Source organism: Bombyx mori, chromosome 12 (assembly GCF_030269925.1).
Source record: "Bombyx mori chromosome 12, ASM3026992v2".
Classification (NCBI taxonomy): domain Eukaryota; kingdom Metazoa; phylum Arthropoda; class Insecta; order Lepidoptera; family Bombycidae; genus Bombyx; species Bombyx mori.
Genome location: NC_085118.1, coordinates 9,554,678 through 9,573,135, shown reverse-complemented (window position 1 = coordinate 9,573,135; position 18,458 = coordinate 9,554,678). Strand labels below are relative to the sequence as shown.

The 18,458-nt window shown below is 39.1% G+C and overlaps 1 protein-coding gene across 1 annotated transcript in view; it reads right to left on the bottom strand.

The window, feature by feature from the left end:
• LOC101743456 (cadherin-related tumor suppressor) overlaps window positions 1-12,183 on the bottom strand; it is a 143,496-nt gene extending 131,313 nt beyond the window's left edge. The window contains exon 1 of the mRNA XM_038014713.2: window positions 6,647-12,183. Coding sequence (XP_037870641.1) covers window positions 6,647-11,800 — 5,154 coding nt within the window. The 5' untranslated portion in view covers window positions 11,801-12,183. The remainder of the gene's footprint in view (window positions 1-6,646) is intronic.
• Between the last annotated feature and the right edge of the window lie 6,275 nt (window positions 12,184-18,458).

Here is an 18,458-nt window from a genome sequence, read left to right as displayed (position 1 = left end):
GAACGATGGTCTTAAAATTTAAATCGATCAATTAATAACGTTGTTTGTCAAATATAAAAATCGATTTATATGAAACTCACTATACAACATCGAGTAACAAATAAAATTTTATTATTCTTTACGTCCATATAAACACTGATCACAACACGTGATATCACATTCATCTACATCTATTATTATTAGTATATGATTTGGGGCACCTTGTTTATTTTTACCCCGTACAATGTCACGCGTGAAGTTACATTCATTATCGATTTGTAAAGTTTTGTAAAATTTCCAACTGTAGGAAAGCTAGCTGTCCGCTTTCTTTATTTAAATGTCCAATCATTAGTACGAGCTCTTGTAAGTAATCTCAATAAAAAAAACCACGATACGGATACTAGTATATGTGACAGCCAACCGTATCTTGCTAACCTACATCCTCGATGTAGTAAGTCTAGTTGTAAACTAGATGTGATTAGTAATAAAAATAATTACTCGTATTTTCTCAGACTCTCTCTTGTGTTTTCAAGCTGTCGTTTCCATACATGAACTGACTCAACTGACTCGCTGGTGCGGTAGTCAGCGCCCCTGAATGATGCGCTGAGGGTCCTGGGTTCGATTCCCACGTCGGGCAAACATTGTGTGATGAGAACAGCTTTTTTGCTCTTTGTCTGGGTGCTTATTATCTATATACATATTGACTCTGGAACCCATAACACAGGGAATCCCATGAAATTCCCCGTTATTATTATTATTTTTCTTTCCTTTTTTTTTCTCAGCAGACGCTGGTACGTATTTATTATTTACAGGCCTTAGCCAAGTAAATGACAAGGAATAAATATTTTTTAATGTCCGTTAGTTGAGTATTCTTCTATTTCTAAAAACTTACGAACATTTCCACATGTGTTTATTATAGGAGCTTTTTGTAGTGTTGGGTTTCAGATCAATTAACTTCAGGCTGTGGTGGAGGTGCTTAGGGACAACGCCCGTTGGGACTATGTAAACTTTTTCCTGGTTCCATATTCTAGTAACTTCTTCATTCAGGTCTATAGATTTTTGATTTTTTTCTGTTATTGTTTTTTGCTTATTATTATTGTTATTATTATGAAACGCAATTGGGTCAATGTTATGCTGTTATATGTACTAAAAAAAAAAACACGCAAACGGATTTGAACGTCTCATAGTAAAGTTGTTCGTGAGGCTCTAAGCATAGTAAGTAAGAAAATGTTGGTGGTACCTGATCGTACTGGCTCATCGTACGCTCTACCGTTGCTCATTACGCAAATTTTGCGGCTTTTGTTTTACTGCACGATGCTGTTCCATCGCCGTTACATAATATGAATATTTACGCTAGTCACATGTAGCTCGAGGTGCAATACGGAAATTCGAATCTGATTTCTGTTAAGGAAACCGCATCTGATCCTGTGAAGAGTTTTAACTTGTGTGACGTCACTCATTTACATAATTTAAGTAATGGCTCGTATGACTTGGATGAATTCTGCCGTAGTACTAGTATGAAAAATTATAGCAAATTATTTTTTAAAACGTATGTCTCGGTGACCGTTAATTCCCGAGTCGTTTAACTTATAGTGGAAATTCATTACGTCGGTACTCTTTTGGTAAAGGCAAAACATTGAGCAAACATAGACAAAACCGTTGTCCATCGCGCTATCGTTTTTTTTTTCAGGTCATCTTTTAATGGAGAATTTGAGAAATATGCCTGCCTATTTATACCATGAAGCAGTAATGTGTTTCGGTTTGAAGGGCGGGTCAGCCTTTGTAACTATACTGATACCTTAGAACTTATATCTCAAGGTGGGTGGCGTATTTACGTTGTAGATGTCTATGAGCTCCAGTAACCACTTAACACCAGGTGGGCTGTGAGCTCGTCCATCCATTTAAGCAATAAATATAGATTAATATTAATTGCCTTGCTTATTTCTGCCGTGAAGCAGTAATGCGTTTCGGTTTGAAGGGTGGGGTAGCCGTTGTAACTATACTGAGACTTTAGAACTTGTATCTCAAGGTGGGTGGCGCGTCTACGTTGTAGATGTCTATGGGCTCCAGTAACCACTTAACATCAGGTGGGCTGTGAGCTCGTCCATCCATCTACGCAATAAAAAAAAAAATAGATTATTAGATAATTTGATTTCCATTCCAGTGCTCAATTATGCACAGGAATAAAATATTTCCGTAAACATATGCGTCGTCACAGCTGTTCAAATTGACACGAAGACGCTCGTTGCGAACGTCTTTCTCGATATAATTATGAATAGAAAAAATCCACTAATTTCGTTCAAGATAACTTAATGCACAAACAAAAAACTGTACCGCTTATTAATTGATAAAAACTGGTGTATTTTTTAGGTTTTGAAATAAAATGATGGTTTAACATCAGTTCTTTTCTCGAAGAGACTTTAATGGCATACGTAAATTTAGACGGCATCAGGTTTTGCTAATTGAATTATTATGTAATATAATGATAGACTTTTTTTTGTGAACGTGGGATAACTGTTGGCTCGGAAGCCTTTCCAGTTTCAACAGGACAAGAGGACGAGCAAAGGCTCATCCAGGAGGGGTGGTATTTGCTAACAACTGCCCGAGCGCTTCCAGAGGAAACCTAACAACTCAAAAGCAGCTGCTTCGCGATTGAATCTACTACCCGATCGGAATCGCGACTCGCTGAGAAGATCCGGCGAGAAACTCAGCGGGCTGAAGCATGGGTTAGGTTGCATGTCAAACTCTTTGCCGAGTCCGACGAATACGGTTACCGGGGCCCCTAAGCCTGCTCCTAGTGTTAGAGCTGAAGGCTTCTAATGCAAAAGTTATTGAATCTGATGGATCCGTAAGGAGGCACAATGATAGACTGTAGATGCATATTGGAAGTAAGTTATTGATTGTATTGAAATGACGTATTTTTGAGAACAAAACGTTACTTTTTATTGATTTTTATGTACAATAGTTTATGAAATGAATTGAAATCGTCGTGTCGTAAATAATTAAATGTCATTTTACTGTTATCGAGCGAAGCGATTGTCAGATTTAAAATTCGTTTCCTTAGGCAAAGGTGTGCTTAAAAATGTACACAAACGACTACCATAATCAACATAATACAATTAAAAACAAAATCGCTATACTTATAAATTTATTTAGTTTAGGTTCTGCGTATTTTTAAGCCTGCACGGATGGTAATAGCTTGATTCTACTACCAAGCAGTAGAAGAAGAAAACGTGACATCTATTATACAATAAATTTGAGACTTCAACGTTATGTCTCAAGGGAAAAGTATCAAGGTAAATGGGCTCTGGGGTAACCAATTCACACCAGACGAAACGTGAGCTCCTTTGTCCAACAATGCCTTTACGAACACGAAAAATATGTTTACAATCAATTAAAAAAACCCACCGTCAAATACATAAAAGAAAACTAGCAAATAAATGATGCTAGTCTCTACACTTGTAATTATTTCATAGGATTGCTAATTATAGATGCTACTGACTGCAAACGTACAAGGCCAGGGAGAGACTCACTTTAATTTCCGACCAGTACAACGTTTAATTCTATTCTGTATCATCTATTTTATATCTGTATCATAGAAACGTTTTAATATTAAAAACATCTAGATGGGAGTTGGTTGTACTTCTGAGACATTACGGAGCGAAATTTTTTAGACATCACTTCAAAGTTCAAACCACTAAATTTTCTTTCTGTAAGTTGATAATTTAAGTGGCATGCGTTTGAGAGGCCTTGCACTATCGATTTTCTTCATCAACGGACCATAATGAGGCACTACAAAGAATTTTGATTTAACATAGTAGCCTTCGCGGACTCAGTCAACACTTTTGCCTGGACCACCAATGTCCCTCCTTGCGTCGTATTCCTCATTGCTGAGGGTCGTGACCACCCTTTTGTATCACCTTCGCACGCACGATTTTTCTCCGTCCATTCTTGTCTCTGGCGGTGTGGAGGGCGTTGTGAAACGTGGAATCAAGAGCGGTGCGGATCTGGTCGGACCAACGTATTGGGCTGCGCCCCCGAGGTCTTTTCCCATCTACCTTACCAGTCACGATGAGCCTCTCAAGATTGCTACCATCCTTCCGTGCGATTTGACTAAAGTATTCAAGGACTCTGCGAAGACACTTGGATGACAGCCGCGAGGAGATTTTGAGTTCTTGCAAGATTGATACGTTGGTCCGAAATGCTGTCCACGGAATACGCAGCATCTTTCTCCAGCACCACATCTCAAAGGCGTCAATGCGTCTGCGGTCTGCAGAACCACCAATGTATTCGTTGATAAAAGCAAAAAACTACTAATTAACAGACGAAGTGAGACTCTAAAACTCAACTTAGGGTATTTAGCAATTCGAAGCTACGTCAGTGAAACATGATCGTACCATTTATCGAACTAAAATTATTATTATTCTTATTCTGAAATATCTTGAATAAATCGAAATAATCGAAATTATTAAATCCATTAAGCCGAACACGTATTTGTCGAATTGACTTACAACAATCCAACAAAACACAAAAGCAACATTATCTTTAATCGATTTAAAGATTTCTCATAGGCCGAAAACTATTAGTATTGGCGTGAAATAATGAAAGCCATTTCACACTATAACGTAACTTGTACGTTCATTAAGGCGTATGTCGATGCCCGCGCCGGCGGTTGCAAGTTGCATAAATCAGTCCCGAGAATGCTGCCCGACGCCCTAATGCGCTTTCAGTGTCGGATGATAGCTAACCCTCTTCCATGGCGAACTCTTCATACAATTATTCCCCTTAAATATTTTTATACTCGCACTGTCATTGTTCTTTTTTCTCATAATAACATTTTATATCGAATGCAATTCTAAAAACTGTCGTCAAAAGTTTATTTATTTTATATTTATTTATGGAATGCAAAAATAAAAACTAATTTGTTATTAAAGGTTATATAGATCTTGATTTCATAATTTTTTTTCTTTTCTCTCATTAACGAAAATCAGTTTCGAGTTCTTAGCCTTTTTTGACAGTATTTTTTTAATTGCAACGACTGGTAGCTTAGTAAGTTTAGCTTTAAAAAACAATTGCTTTTAAAGTAAGTCTAGCAGTTTATTTTTCCAAAACATACAAATATATTTTCTGAAAAGCCTTTCAAAATGTGTGCCGCAATCCGATCAAACAGTATCATAGAAAACTAAACAACTTTTTTGTTATCAAAAATATCAAAATTCGTATTTCGATAGGAATAAATTGTTCTCTGTAATTGTCACAGTCCCCAGACGCGTCGGCAAATTGGTCGCTGTCAATTACATAAATAAGCGGACCAATTCACGTATTCAAATGTGAATTTCGGGTCCGTGCGTTGTTGCCGAAAATTTAAAACCGTTCTGCAGTTTTTGAATTAGTTCGGTAAAGTGTTTATAACGGTCGCCGCAGTCGATTGCTTTACGACACGTTCGAACCAGAACATCATCGAGCATTTTATTATTTCTTTACCACAAAATTTTAGCATCGACATTTACAGATGATAAATTTAGAGATTTAAAAAAAAACATAACACTTCGTACTAATACTATAATGATCGTTTACCTGTCTGCCATTTTTTTTTCTACCTATGCTTATAGCCTTGAGAGGCTATTTTAGCTTCTCCTTGACGTGTAGATGAACTCACGGGGCTCAAACCGGGAGTGTTGCTAGCACTGGCCCTAGCAAGAGTAATGCTTCGCAGAATCTACCACCGGATCGGAAATGCGACCCACTCACAAGATCCGGCGAGAAACTCAGTGGGCTGTGTCTATGGGTTAATTTACTCGTCGAGCACTTCGTTGCAAGCGGCGAGTTCGGCGAGGACGGTGATCGGTGCTTGAGGTACCTAAAAGCACCGTTAATGAATAGGGATGATGATGATGTAATGACGTGTTTAGGGCCCGGTCTGCCAATGCTTGTGACCAACTATCGTTTGGTTGGTCACAAACCAGTCTACTTTCAATATCAACAAAGTATTTAAAAAAAAATTGTTATACATATAACTTAGCGCAATATTTAAACAAAGTCTCTGCTTCGGCACTTTTAAAATAGCATATTAAGAGGCAACGAAAGGCTGTATCGTAATCGTAATCCGACGAGATCTTTTACGAGCACAACACCAGCATAAAAGTTTTATTTCTTCAAGAGACGACAAAATAAAACAAGATTGGTTTTTTGGTTCGAAGGTCAAATTAGTTGGCGAAAAAAAAAACCAATACTTGACAAATCAAACGAGGTAACAACATCGTTACGTTTTTCTCATAAAACGAAACTCACGCAAATACAATTTGTATAAAAATGTCAATCCGAAAACTACAATACAACAGTTTATCGCTGATAAACTTTTGCTTTTATTTTTTTCCTGTTGAAATATCATCGAAGATTTTCAGAACGAATATTCGATATCGTTCGATATGTTGGTGAGGCGCGACTTATCGTAATTTAGAGCTCCCGATTAGAGGCCGCCATTCGACATACGCTAACGAGCTTTCGTTTATACTCATTTTATTTTAACAACAGTAGGGCGTAGTGTTTGTCTCCTACCGACGATTTCGTGAAATTAATTGGACTGTGAATTCAGAAATTCGAAATGTGAATTGGTTTCAACAAATAAAAGGTATCGGACCGTTGTTTTTAAATAAATTAAACTTACCTTTGTTGTGGCAGTTTTCAAAGGCGGCACTGACGTAACAGCACAAATTTCAACTTCATAACGGTCTGTGCCCGCCTCGCGGTCTAAGGAAACGGCTGTAGATAAGATGCCCAGCGCTGAGTCGATATCAAATAGTCTGTCCACTTGTCTACCGTTACCAGTCACATTCACTATATAGTATTCTAAGCCTGATCTATAATTGTTTGTTAAGTTTAACACTGCGGTGCCTGGGGGCTCGTTTTCAGCCACAGACACCATGCCCACATTTGTCCACACAATACTATCGAGTTCGTTTCCACCCATAATAACATTGAGATATGTTTCGGTACTTTTTTGCTCACTTAATACTGCCTCATCTGTTGCTTTTATGACAAGATTCCACCTGGCTTCAGGAGTTGCGGGAGGGTATCGGAGTACCAGCGCGCCATTGCTTCTATGTAAATCGAATAAATCGTTGCCACCGTGAATTAGCTTATAAGTCACTAAGCCATTAGTACCCGAATCTAAATCACGCGCTAAAACATTCATAATGAAGATTCCACGATTGGCGCTTCTTCCCATTCTTTCTGAACTTATTACAGCAGCATTCATAGAAACAAACACGGGAGCGTTATCGTTTATATCCTCTACGATTACAGTAACGAGTTTTTCGGCCGATAACCGTATTGAAGGAGGCTCAGCTCTGTCGTACGCCGCGACAGTTATACGAAAGGTATCAATACTTTCTCTGTCTATAGGTAATAATGTGTGTATCACTCCAGTCACATTATTGATAGCAAAATGTCGTTTATTATTAAACGGTTCTTGATGAGTTATAGAATAGTAAACCTTACCATTCAGACCTGAATCTGGGTCTTCTGCAGTTACCGTAACAATTGGAGTGTGTTTTGGAATACCTTCTCTGATTTGACGCACAATAGCAGTATTAGTAAAAATAGGCGCATTGTCATTGGCGTCGATAACATTAACAGTAAATAAAACACTCGATGACAAGCTTGGACTACCACTATCAGTCGCCGTGATGTTCATTACATATGAAGTTAAATCTTCATAATCCAGTTTTTTGTGCAAGAATAATTCTCCAGAATAACTATCAATAAAAAATGCTTCTTTCCTATTTCCGGATGTGATTGAATATTGTAATTCACTATTTATACCCAAATCAGCGTCTCTGGCAAGAAATTGAATGATCTTTTTATTAACAGGTTCCGTTTCCAAAACAGATACTTCTTTTTCTGTTACAAAGAAAACTGGAGCGTTATCGTTCTCATCTAATACATCTATAATAACAGTTGCTGTTGAAGATAGCTGTACAAATTGTCCTGAATCATGAGCCAAGATTGTAAGGCGATATTGATCCTTAGTTTCTCGATCTAATCGTTTACGAATCTGCAGTTGACCTGTGGCTTCGTCTAAGGAGAATTTTCTTAGATCATCGCCTCCAACCAATTTGTAATATATATCGCCATTTAAGCCTTCATCAGCATCGGTTGAATAAACTCGCATTATAGAGGCCCCAATTGCGGCTCCTTCGGATACTTCGATTTTGTAAGGAGTCCGCGTAAATATAGGAGCATTGTCGTTTACATCTGTTATGTAAATTGTAACCCTAACGGAATCATAAAGTTTAATTTTACCGTTATCACTGACTGTAACTGTCAATGTTATATAATTTTGACCACTATTATGGGCCAATGTTTCCCGATCAAAAGTTTTCAATGTTTTTATGAAACCGTTCCGCGCATCGATTTTAAAGTCACTTTGGGCAATGGGTAGTGAAAATGTCAGCTCTGCATTTCGTCCTATGTCTTTGTCGGTCGCGGTTAGTTTGCCAACAAAAGTATCTGGAGGTTCGTTTTCTTTGATTTTGAAGATGAATGTTGTATTCGTGAATTGCGGGCTGTTATCATTTTCATCCAAAACATGTATTACTACTGGCACCTGCGATGATCTGGGGGGAGTGCCATGATCTGTGGCTACGATAGTTAATGAATAATAGTCTCTTTCTTCTCTATCTAACGGACTCTTCACATAGAGATAGCCATCTGGAAATATACCAAATTTTTCATCTGTATTACCCTCTTCTATGTCATATGAAATGCGACCGTTGAGATTTAGATCCGCATCTGAAGCAGAAATTGCAAAAAATCTTGTATTCACTAGCGTGGATTCCAACAGTGAAGTTTCGTATGAAGTATGATCAAAAACTGGAGTGTGGTCATTAATGTCATCTACTATAATTGATATCGAGTTCTTCGTGGCAAGTGCAGGAGAACCATTGTCAGTCGCAGTCACTTCTATCAATAAAACGTTTCCAGGCTCTGTTGAAATAGGCTTATTCAAATAAATAACACCAGTGGTATCTGAAATACGGAAATAATTCTCTGGATTGCACGTCAGTTTATAAAATAGAGTCCGATTTGATCCAGAATCACGATCAGCTGCTCTCGCAAATAATACTTCTTGTCCTACTGCCATGTTTTCAGGTATGTGAATTTCATCCCTATCCTCAATAAAGAATGGATAATTATCATTAACATCCAAAACAGAAATGTTTACTGTAGTAAATCCAAACGCTACGCCAGTCTTAGCCATAACTTTTAAATAATATGTCATCTTCTCTTCCCTGTCAACATTCGATTCAGTGGTAATTATACCAGATTTCTCATCAATTTTAAAAACTTGGTTGGGGTCTCCTTCTATAATGTAATACGATAAGTTGTCACTTGAAATTACGGCGTTAACTTTACCAACATACCGGCCTATATTAGGTGTAGACAAACCTTCGTCTTCGACCACTTTAAAATTGTACCCATTGTGTCCATCAAATTGCAAATCTTTACGTTGAGACATTTTAATTATTTCAACTATGGCATCCTCGAATGCTTTTCGATTTCCTTTATCTTTACAAGAAATTTTTAAAGTATAAATAGTTTCAGCAGCAGTACGAAAATCTTTTTGTAAAATTATGTTACCGGTCCATGGTTCAATTTCAAAATAACCATCTCCGCCACTTTCAAGTTTAAACATTATGCGGGAATTTTCACCTTCATCTCGGTCAAACGCTTTTATTTGCAAAACTTTTGAGCCTGGTGTCATTTCTGGACCTATGCTAGCGACATATCTTCTAGGATAAAACACCGGATCGTTGTCATTAATATCCAAAACTTTTAAATACACCGTCGCTGTTGAAGATTGTGGTGGAAAGCCTTGGTCTTTTGCAAGCACTTGCAATTCATACATTGCTACCTTTTCTCTGTCTAGCTCAGTGACTGTACTCAGCTGTCCTGTGATTGGGTCTAGCACAAATGTATTTGGGTACTTTCTTTCCATACTCGGTGGTAAATAGTAAGACACCGAACCATTAGTACCTTGATCATAATCTGATGCTGTAAGAATCAATATTTCCTTAATAGGCTTTATATTTTCCGGAAGGGTCGCATTTATTTGACTTTGTGGAAAACTCGGGGCTTCGTCGTTTTCATCGAGTATTGTCACTTTCAATCTTGTATATGCCCATTTCGGATTCGGACCACCGTCTCTAGCGGAAACATTTAATTCTACTGATCCTTGAACTTCCCGATCTAAAATGGTCTTTGTTGTAACCAATCCAGTTAAATGATCAATTTCAAACCAGTGCTGCTGATTTCCGTCATAGAAGTCATAGTATATTTCAGCGTTAACTCCAGTGTCTTCGTCTGTGGCGGTAATACTAGCAACGTACGATCCAGGCGGAGCAAGTTCTGTTAGAATAGTAGAATATTCTGATTTCTCGAATACAGGCTCATGATCATTAACGTCGTTCACATGAATGACCAAGAACGAGGTGGTCGTCCGCGGGGGAGAGCCGCGATCAGTAGCAACAACAGTTAAATTGTACTTACTTATTTCTTCTCTATCCAATATGCCATTAACATGAACTATGTACACACTAGAAGAATTCTCCAAACGAAAATGATTGAGTTCATTACCAGCCACTATACTGATGCTAGTTATGCCATTCAAGCCGGCATCCAAATCAGTAACAGTGATGGCGGCAACAAGTGACCCATTCTTGGCATTTTCATCGACTGTAGCAAAATTTGCGGTCGGTGGTACATATGTGAACGTAATAATTGGATTGTGGTCGTTGGCGTCAATGAGGTTGACAGTGACATAAGTCCGGGCATCTTGTCGTGGTACACCGTGATCTTTAGCTATGACTGTCAATACACATGTCATGTTACATGTAGCATTACTACAATATTTAGGACAGTTTAATATTCTACTAGTTGTTATCACGCCCGATTCAGGATCTACGGCGAACTGTTTTTCTGTGTCCATGACCTCGTACGTAATTTTACTATTGTCTCCTAAATCATTATCAGTGGCTGTTACTTTTAAGACAGTGGTTCCAGGAGGCACGCTCTCATTCAACGACACAGAGAAATCACTTTGGTCGAATATAGGCGGGTTGTCGTTTACATCCAATATGCTAACATTCACTTGAAGGTATCCAAATTTCGGAGGATTACCGCCATCGCGGGCAGAGATGTTTAACACGTAAAAATCTGTTGTTTCTCTGTCTAGTTTTCCTGTAGTTTCTAAATGCAAATAAGAAGTCTGACCGCTCGGATTAACGGTAACGTTCAGTCTAAATTTCCCTTCAGTGTCGCCGTCTATTATTCTGTAGTCATTAGTGATACCATTCTCACCTAAATCCTTATCAGTCGCTGCATCGAGAAGAAGCTTAGTTCCCGCAGCTGTACTTTCCGATAACGTCACACCGATACTAGGTTCCGGGAACTCTGGGTAATTATCGTTTACATCCGTTACCCTTAATCGCACTTCTATAGGATACGTGGGCTGACTTGAGAGCACCACGAACGCATAGCGATCAACAGTTTCCCGGTCCAGCACTACATTCGTCCTTATCTCGCCAGATACAGGGTCGAGAACAAATTCTTTGGGAGGCTCATTAAAACGGTACGTGAAGCCAGGCTTAATTGGAATCCTACCGACAAGAGTACCGATCGGTTGATCCTCGGGGACTCGAAGATCGACACCGGTGTCGGCGGCGCGCGACTGCATCTGCTCGGCGACGGCGGTCACGCCTGCGCCACCCAGCAGCGCCAGCACCGCCAGCGCCACGTGCCATCGCCACATCCTCGTCATGACAACGACAAAAACATCGCAAAGTCCATTCCTCGTCAGCGAAAGTCGACGCGTACCGGGAACGCTGTCTGTGTCCCGTTCGCGCAAGCCGCGCACTCGCTCTGGTCAGGTATGCAGCATGGCCGCGACCTGCGCGCGCACGAATATCTCACGAACAGTGCGATCCGTCGCGACTGCGCCTACGCCGTCACATTCATTCGTAAACACACGTGACACTCCCCTACCTGCGCCGGTCCGAGCTATAGTTCGCACAAACACTTCGTAATCACGTCCCACTTCAATACATAAACTTAACAGCACAACTTAGTCACTTTTCAGTTACACTTTTGTCAATATGTCAGCGTTGATTTGGTAATGAACGCGGCAAGCGGGTTGCGTCGCGGTCTGCGCGGCACTGGCAGGCGGAGGCTTCGAAACGCTCCGCGCCCCTCCTTCCATCAAGCCGGACCGATACCTCCCCCGCAGCTTTGAAGCTCCCACTGTGCCTGCGTGATGATCATTCCATGATAACGAACCTCAAAGGATTATATTTATTGTTCGATTTCCTTACCGTTCTTAGAAAGAATAAAAACTCGGATAGACGCAAATTACATTTGACGTATTTTTTTGTAGACTTTGCGTATTGCGTAAATACTAATTAGGTATTAATTGTGATCTCGCACTGTGGATATCAGAACTCCACTTATTTCTGCTGGTATGTTCGTAGTCGAAGGGTAAGAACAGCTATGCCAATGCAAATGAGATTTAGACTTCGTGTTTGAGGATGGTCGTATAATAATAATATTCACAGAATATTGCTGTCTACTCTCCACTCAATCCCTATAACGATACTCGTGGGACCCATGACCCCCGTAATGCTATTTTAGGCCACCACGTTGCCTATACGCCTGGATGGTGGGTTGTTTGTTCTATCAATCAACAAAATCTATCAAAAAACCGACATTTAATGATTTAAAACTTTGTTTATCGCAAGAGCTCTGTAAGAATCGCGCGCGTTGAAGTCTTTTATACGAATCACTGCGCATGTGCAGAGTAACTTTGGTGATCACTTCGACTTGCCACTTTATACCTTGTTATTCATGAATATATATCGTTAACTACCATAAACTATACTATTTTATTTTATTATTAACACGTCTCTATTGATTTGAAATGATTTTGGAGACCCTAAACTTGTGTTTCAAAGTGGGAAGTGACATTCACATGTGATCTCTATGGACCAGATACTCACTTTATACTAGCCATTATAACTACATATAAGCCATGATCTTTTTCTCTAATCTATGCTATAGTCAAAGAATACGTACAGTATAAGTATGGTTTGTAAAATAGTGAAAAGCTTCACATCAAATCTTTATTATGGTTAAGTACTTTTTTGTTTAGATAAGTCATTGAACTCTCAGCCTACCCAGTATTAAGTTATTACCGGTGCTCATAGATATCGTGAATGCTATTCATCTGGAGACTTGAGGTCTCCGTTTTATTTCAATTGATTTGATTTTTATTAAGCGCGTTGTTTCGACATCGTGAAAGTCATCCGTGAACATCTGCTAAGTATTATTACAGACTTACTTTTATATTTAAATATTTTCTTTAACAAGTTGGTATCCGACTACAGGATTTGAACACTGGCACGGTCATACTGTTCGATACGGCTACACCTAGCGTCTTATGTTTTAGGCCACGACGCCTTTTTTTTATTGCTTAGATGGGTGGACGAGCTCACAGCCCACCTGATGCTAAGTGGTTCCTGCAGCCCATAGACATCTACAACATAGGTGCTGCCACCCACCTGGAAATGTGAGTTCTAAGGTCTCAGTATAGTACAACGGCTGTCCCACCCTTCAAACCGAAACGCATTACTACTTCACGGCAGAACTAGACGGGGTAGTGGTACCTACCCGTGCGGACTCACAAGACGCCCTACCACCAGTAACCTAGTCTCACCTCGTCTCGCCTTATCTCGAGGACTGTAAATTCTTATTTTCTTAACGGTTACATCTGTTTTTGCAATCAAAATAATAATTATTTTTACTGCCCTTGTAGGCAGACGAGCATACGGCCCACCTTATGGTGAGAGTGGTTACCGTCGTCCATGGACTTCAGCAATGCCAGGGGCAGAGCCAAGCCGCTGCATACCAAAAAAAAATATTTTTCTGTCGATTCATGGGTTATATCCTACATTGGGTCGAGATATTGGGTCGAAAAACAAACCATACTAAAACATTTGAAATTCAAGATTTCGATTTATTTCATGTACCTACTATATGTTATCTTCAATGATTCGTATAAAATTCTATGAATGTTCTCTTGTAACATTTTATTAATGGTAATACGGTCTTCATCGAGCCAATTAATAAACACTAGACCACCGACACTAACATTAGACTGGATCCTTATCTGCCTTCGAAGTTATGGGTAAAATGAACCTCGTCCCGATTAGTTCAGTAATTATGACTTATTGAGTCATTAATTCTAAGTACGTACGTAATTAATACATATTAATCGCAGTACGAAAGTCTTAAAAGAATACGCTTAGAGCTTAGATCAATGTAATGTAACCACTCTCACCATAAGGTGGGCCGTATGATCGTCTGCCGACAAGGGTAATGAAAATAATAATAATTTTGATTGCAAAAACAGATGTAACTGTTAAGAAAATAAACATTTACAGTCCTCGAGACAAGGCGAGATGAGGTGAGACCAGGCTACTGGTGGTAGGGCGTCTTGTGAGTCCGCAAAAGTTAGTACCACCACCCCGCCTATTTCTGCCGCGAAGTAGTAATGCATTTCGGTTTGAAGGGTGGGACAGCCGTTGTACTATACTGAGACCTTAGAACTCACATCTCAAGGAGGGTGGCGGCATCTATGTTGTAGATGTCTACGGGCTCCAGTAACCACATAACATCTGGTGGGCCGTAAGCTCGTCCACCCATATATGCAATAAAAAAAATTAATAAATTTAGAACTCATGTCTCAAGATTGGTGGCGGCATTGTGTTGTTGATGTCTATGGGCTCCGGTAACCACTTAGCTCCGGTAAATTGCTTAGGTAGGTCGTGAGCTCATTTATTAATTATTCACTTAGTTAAACTACTAAGGTAATATGGATTTCATTTATTTTGGTATTTACTTTATCATAATTCTAACATATTTAATAATGTAGTAAAGGAGCATCAAAATGAATTTTAATAAATCTTAAACACCATCAATGATTACTAATATTATAAGTAAATACATAAATTGTTGTAGGCTATTGTAAATAAACAATGGAATGTAAATACTGAGAAATTTAAACTAAGCTCGGTTATGCGGCTTATACAACCCCATCTATTAAGTACTGTAAACCGTCGAAATGTAGAACCCGTAACAACAAATTCCAGCTCTTCAAATGAAAACCAACAGTTTTGCGTGGTTCCTAATATAGATAAAAGATGGCGCTGTTTTAGAATTTTCCAAAATTAATACAAAGTTAACGAATCTGAAGAAAAAATGTTTATATTGCAAGCATATAAAACGCAACGGCTAAAATTAAAATCAAGTTTTTATTTAAAAACTAACATTAATAAAAACTTGAAGTAAAAAAATGTATTTTTAGCGCCATCTCGTAAATCTCTGAGGTACTGCCAAAGTTGCTACTAGGTGTTAGCACACTTGTACCATTAAGCGTCTTCGGGGTGGCGCCGCGAGTCTGGTTGTAGTGTTAACCGCGGGAACCCCACTACTCTGATCGGGTTGTAGGTCCGGGTGGAAATTGGACGTCGGGTGAAAGAGTGTAAGGTGAGTCGTTTGGAGCAGTAGGGCCCTTACAAATATATTTGCGCCCGCGGTCTGCTCCCAACCTCTTCAGATCGTCAAGTCCCACATTCTCCGCGAGCCCCCTAAGCGCGGCCGCATCGTAGAAGGTTCGACCCGATGCTCGAAAACAAAAAAGAAAACTTGTATCTTTACTCTTTACTGGTGGTAGAACCTCTTGTGAGTCCACACCGGTAGGTACTACCACTCCACCTATTTCTGCCGGGAAGCAGTTATGCGTTTCGGCTTGAAGCGTCGGGCAGCCGTTGTGAACTGAGACCTTAGAACTTATATCTCAAGGTGGGTGGCGTTGTAGGTGTCTATGGGCTCCGATTTCCACTTAACACCAGGTGGCTGTGAGCTCGTTCACCCATCAAAGTAATAAAAAAAAACCTTCAAACTTTATGTAACAGCGGTGCCAAACGATATTGCTCTTTTTTCTTATATCTGAATACATTACATGGTATGCTATTTCCGAAATTTGGATATATATTGTATTGACGTATCGATAGGTTCCTCAAATACATTCCACTAATAAAATCCGAGCTTGGCAACTCGCAGAAAAGTATCGTCTACTTATGCCGGTAGGTCATCACGCGTTTGACAAAGGCCAGTGTCCTTAGTGCGAGTTTTTTAACGTTCTCGACAGAGTAAAAGTTAGCCATATTTGTATGGAATGGGATTGCCTACGTTTGCCGCTAGAAGCGCTGTTCCAACTGCATACAAAATTGGGCTTACTTTTACGCTGTCGAAAACGTTAAAAAACTCGCACTAAGCACACAGACCACCGTTCTACCAATAACTTCGATCTATTTATCGTCCATGGCTGGCAATAAGCAACAGCCCCAGTTTTATTTTAGTAATTCCCAATGACTGTGTAATGTAATGTATATTGTGTGCCTAATAAAAAAAAAATAAAAAAAAATAAAGTGACTCATCTTTTTTACAAACGGCATGACGACTAAAAATTGCGGCAAGGAGACCTATGTCCAACAAATACGTCTGTAAAAAAATAATAGCACATACAACCGCGTCGCAAAATTGAAAACACACAAATTCTCTTAAATTGTGGTAAGAACCCGTCAAATAATATTTATCTATATATCTATATATTATTAATACGTGAAGCAAAAACTTTGTATCCCTTTTTACGAAAATTGCGCGGACGAAGGAGTACGAAATTTTCCACACTTATTACACACACTACCATGTATCTGACGCACACACGCATGCGTACTATTTATTTATTGTCAAACTTTTGTTCTTGACGTCTGTGGTCAAATTGAGAATAGATTAAATATTGTTTGTCTTTATTATTATTTTTCTATCTATTCTTTATAGGGTAGTCTTGGCGAAATTTGTGATTACAGAAGTATAATAGTCTTTGAAAATAGAATCATAATAGTGTACAAACTTACAATTTCAATTAATTATAGTCGAATATCGACTACTGCGGGACCACTAGTAATCCATCAGATCCAATAACCTTTGCATTAGATGCCTTCAGCTCTAATACTAGGGGCAGGCTTAGGGACCCCGGTAACCGTACTCGTCAAACTCGACAAAGAGGTCGACGTGCAACCTAACCCATGCATCAGCCCGCTGAGTTTCTCGCCGGATCTTCTCAGCGGGTCGCGATTCCGATCCGGTAGTAGATTCATTCGCGAAACAATTGCTCTTGAGTTGTTAGGTCTCCTTCGGAGGCGCTCGGGCAGTTGTTAGCAAATCCCACCCCTCTTGGCTGAGCCTTTGCTCGCCCACCTGTCCTGGTGAAACTGGAAAGGCCTTCGGGCCACCAGTAAACTTTCAATCATAAAAAAAAAAAAAAAAAAAAACCACTAGTAATGTATAAAAACGTGAAAGTTTAAATAAATTGAGGACTTGTTCGATCGTTCGAATAGCTAGCCACCAATCGGATAATGTTCTCGGCGGGAGTGAGGGTGATCGATCGCGTCTCTACTCATAAACGATTTGTGTCGGTCTATATTTGTAACGTTTCTATTATATAAAATCTATTTTTACCTGACCTATTGACAGCTTGAAACTCTCTCCGTTCGACCCTTTGTTTGTCCTTTGTTAGGCTCTAATTTAGTTCACGTTTCATGATAACATTGACGTCGCTATATCAATGTACATATATAGCGATGAAATTAATGACCAGTAATAACACAGTCTCGTTTAACTTCGAATAAAGTAAGTAGTTTAATAAGAGTTTTATTTCAGGTAAAGTGCCGGTATACTAGAATCTAACAAGGCTCTCGTAATAAATAGAAAGAGACTAGACGATACTATCTTTTTATTTTGGTGCTGTGGCTGTTTATAGACATTTAAGGTCATGGCAGGCTGGTATTAATTGAATACCGTAGCCGATGGGAATCGCTAAGGAGATGACCGACTTAGCACTCTCAATCTCTTGGACTTGGAGACTTAAGTGTATTAAACAACGGCTTAAATACGGAAAACAAGGCTGTTTCGCGGTGTGACAGAAAGACAGATCCGTGCGTACTCAAAATATTAATGATAAACTTTTTAGTTCTACTACGCGATTCAATTCTGTTCTATTATAAAAATTTATTCACAACTAGTCATTTGCATTTGGATTTTGGAGAACAACATCTCTATTAATCCACTGTCACCATTACAACCTATTCTCAGATATTTTCGACAAAAATAAAGAAAAAAGCATTAAATGATACTCATAACAATAATACTATTAGACTTGAGGCAAGAACTTAGCAAATTGGCGTTGAAAGATAATTAAATCTTGGAGTAGCCACAAAAGCAACTACCTAGGATCTAGTACACGTACTCACATACACAGAAACAATCGCGGACCCTCATTAACCTTTTCTTACAGTTAAAAA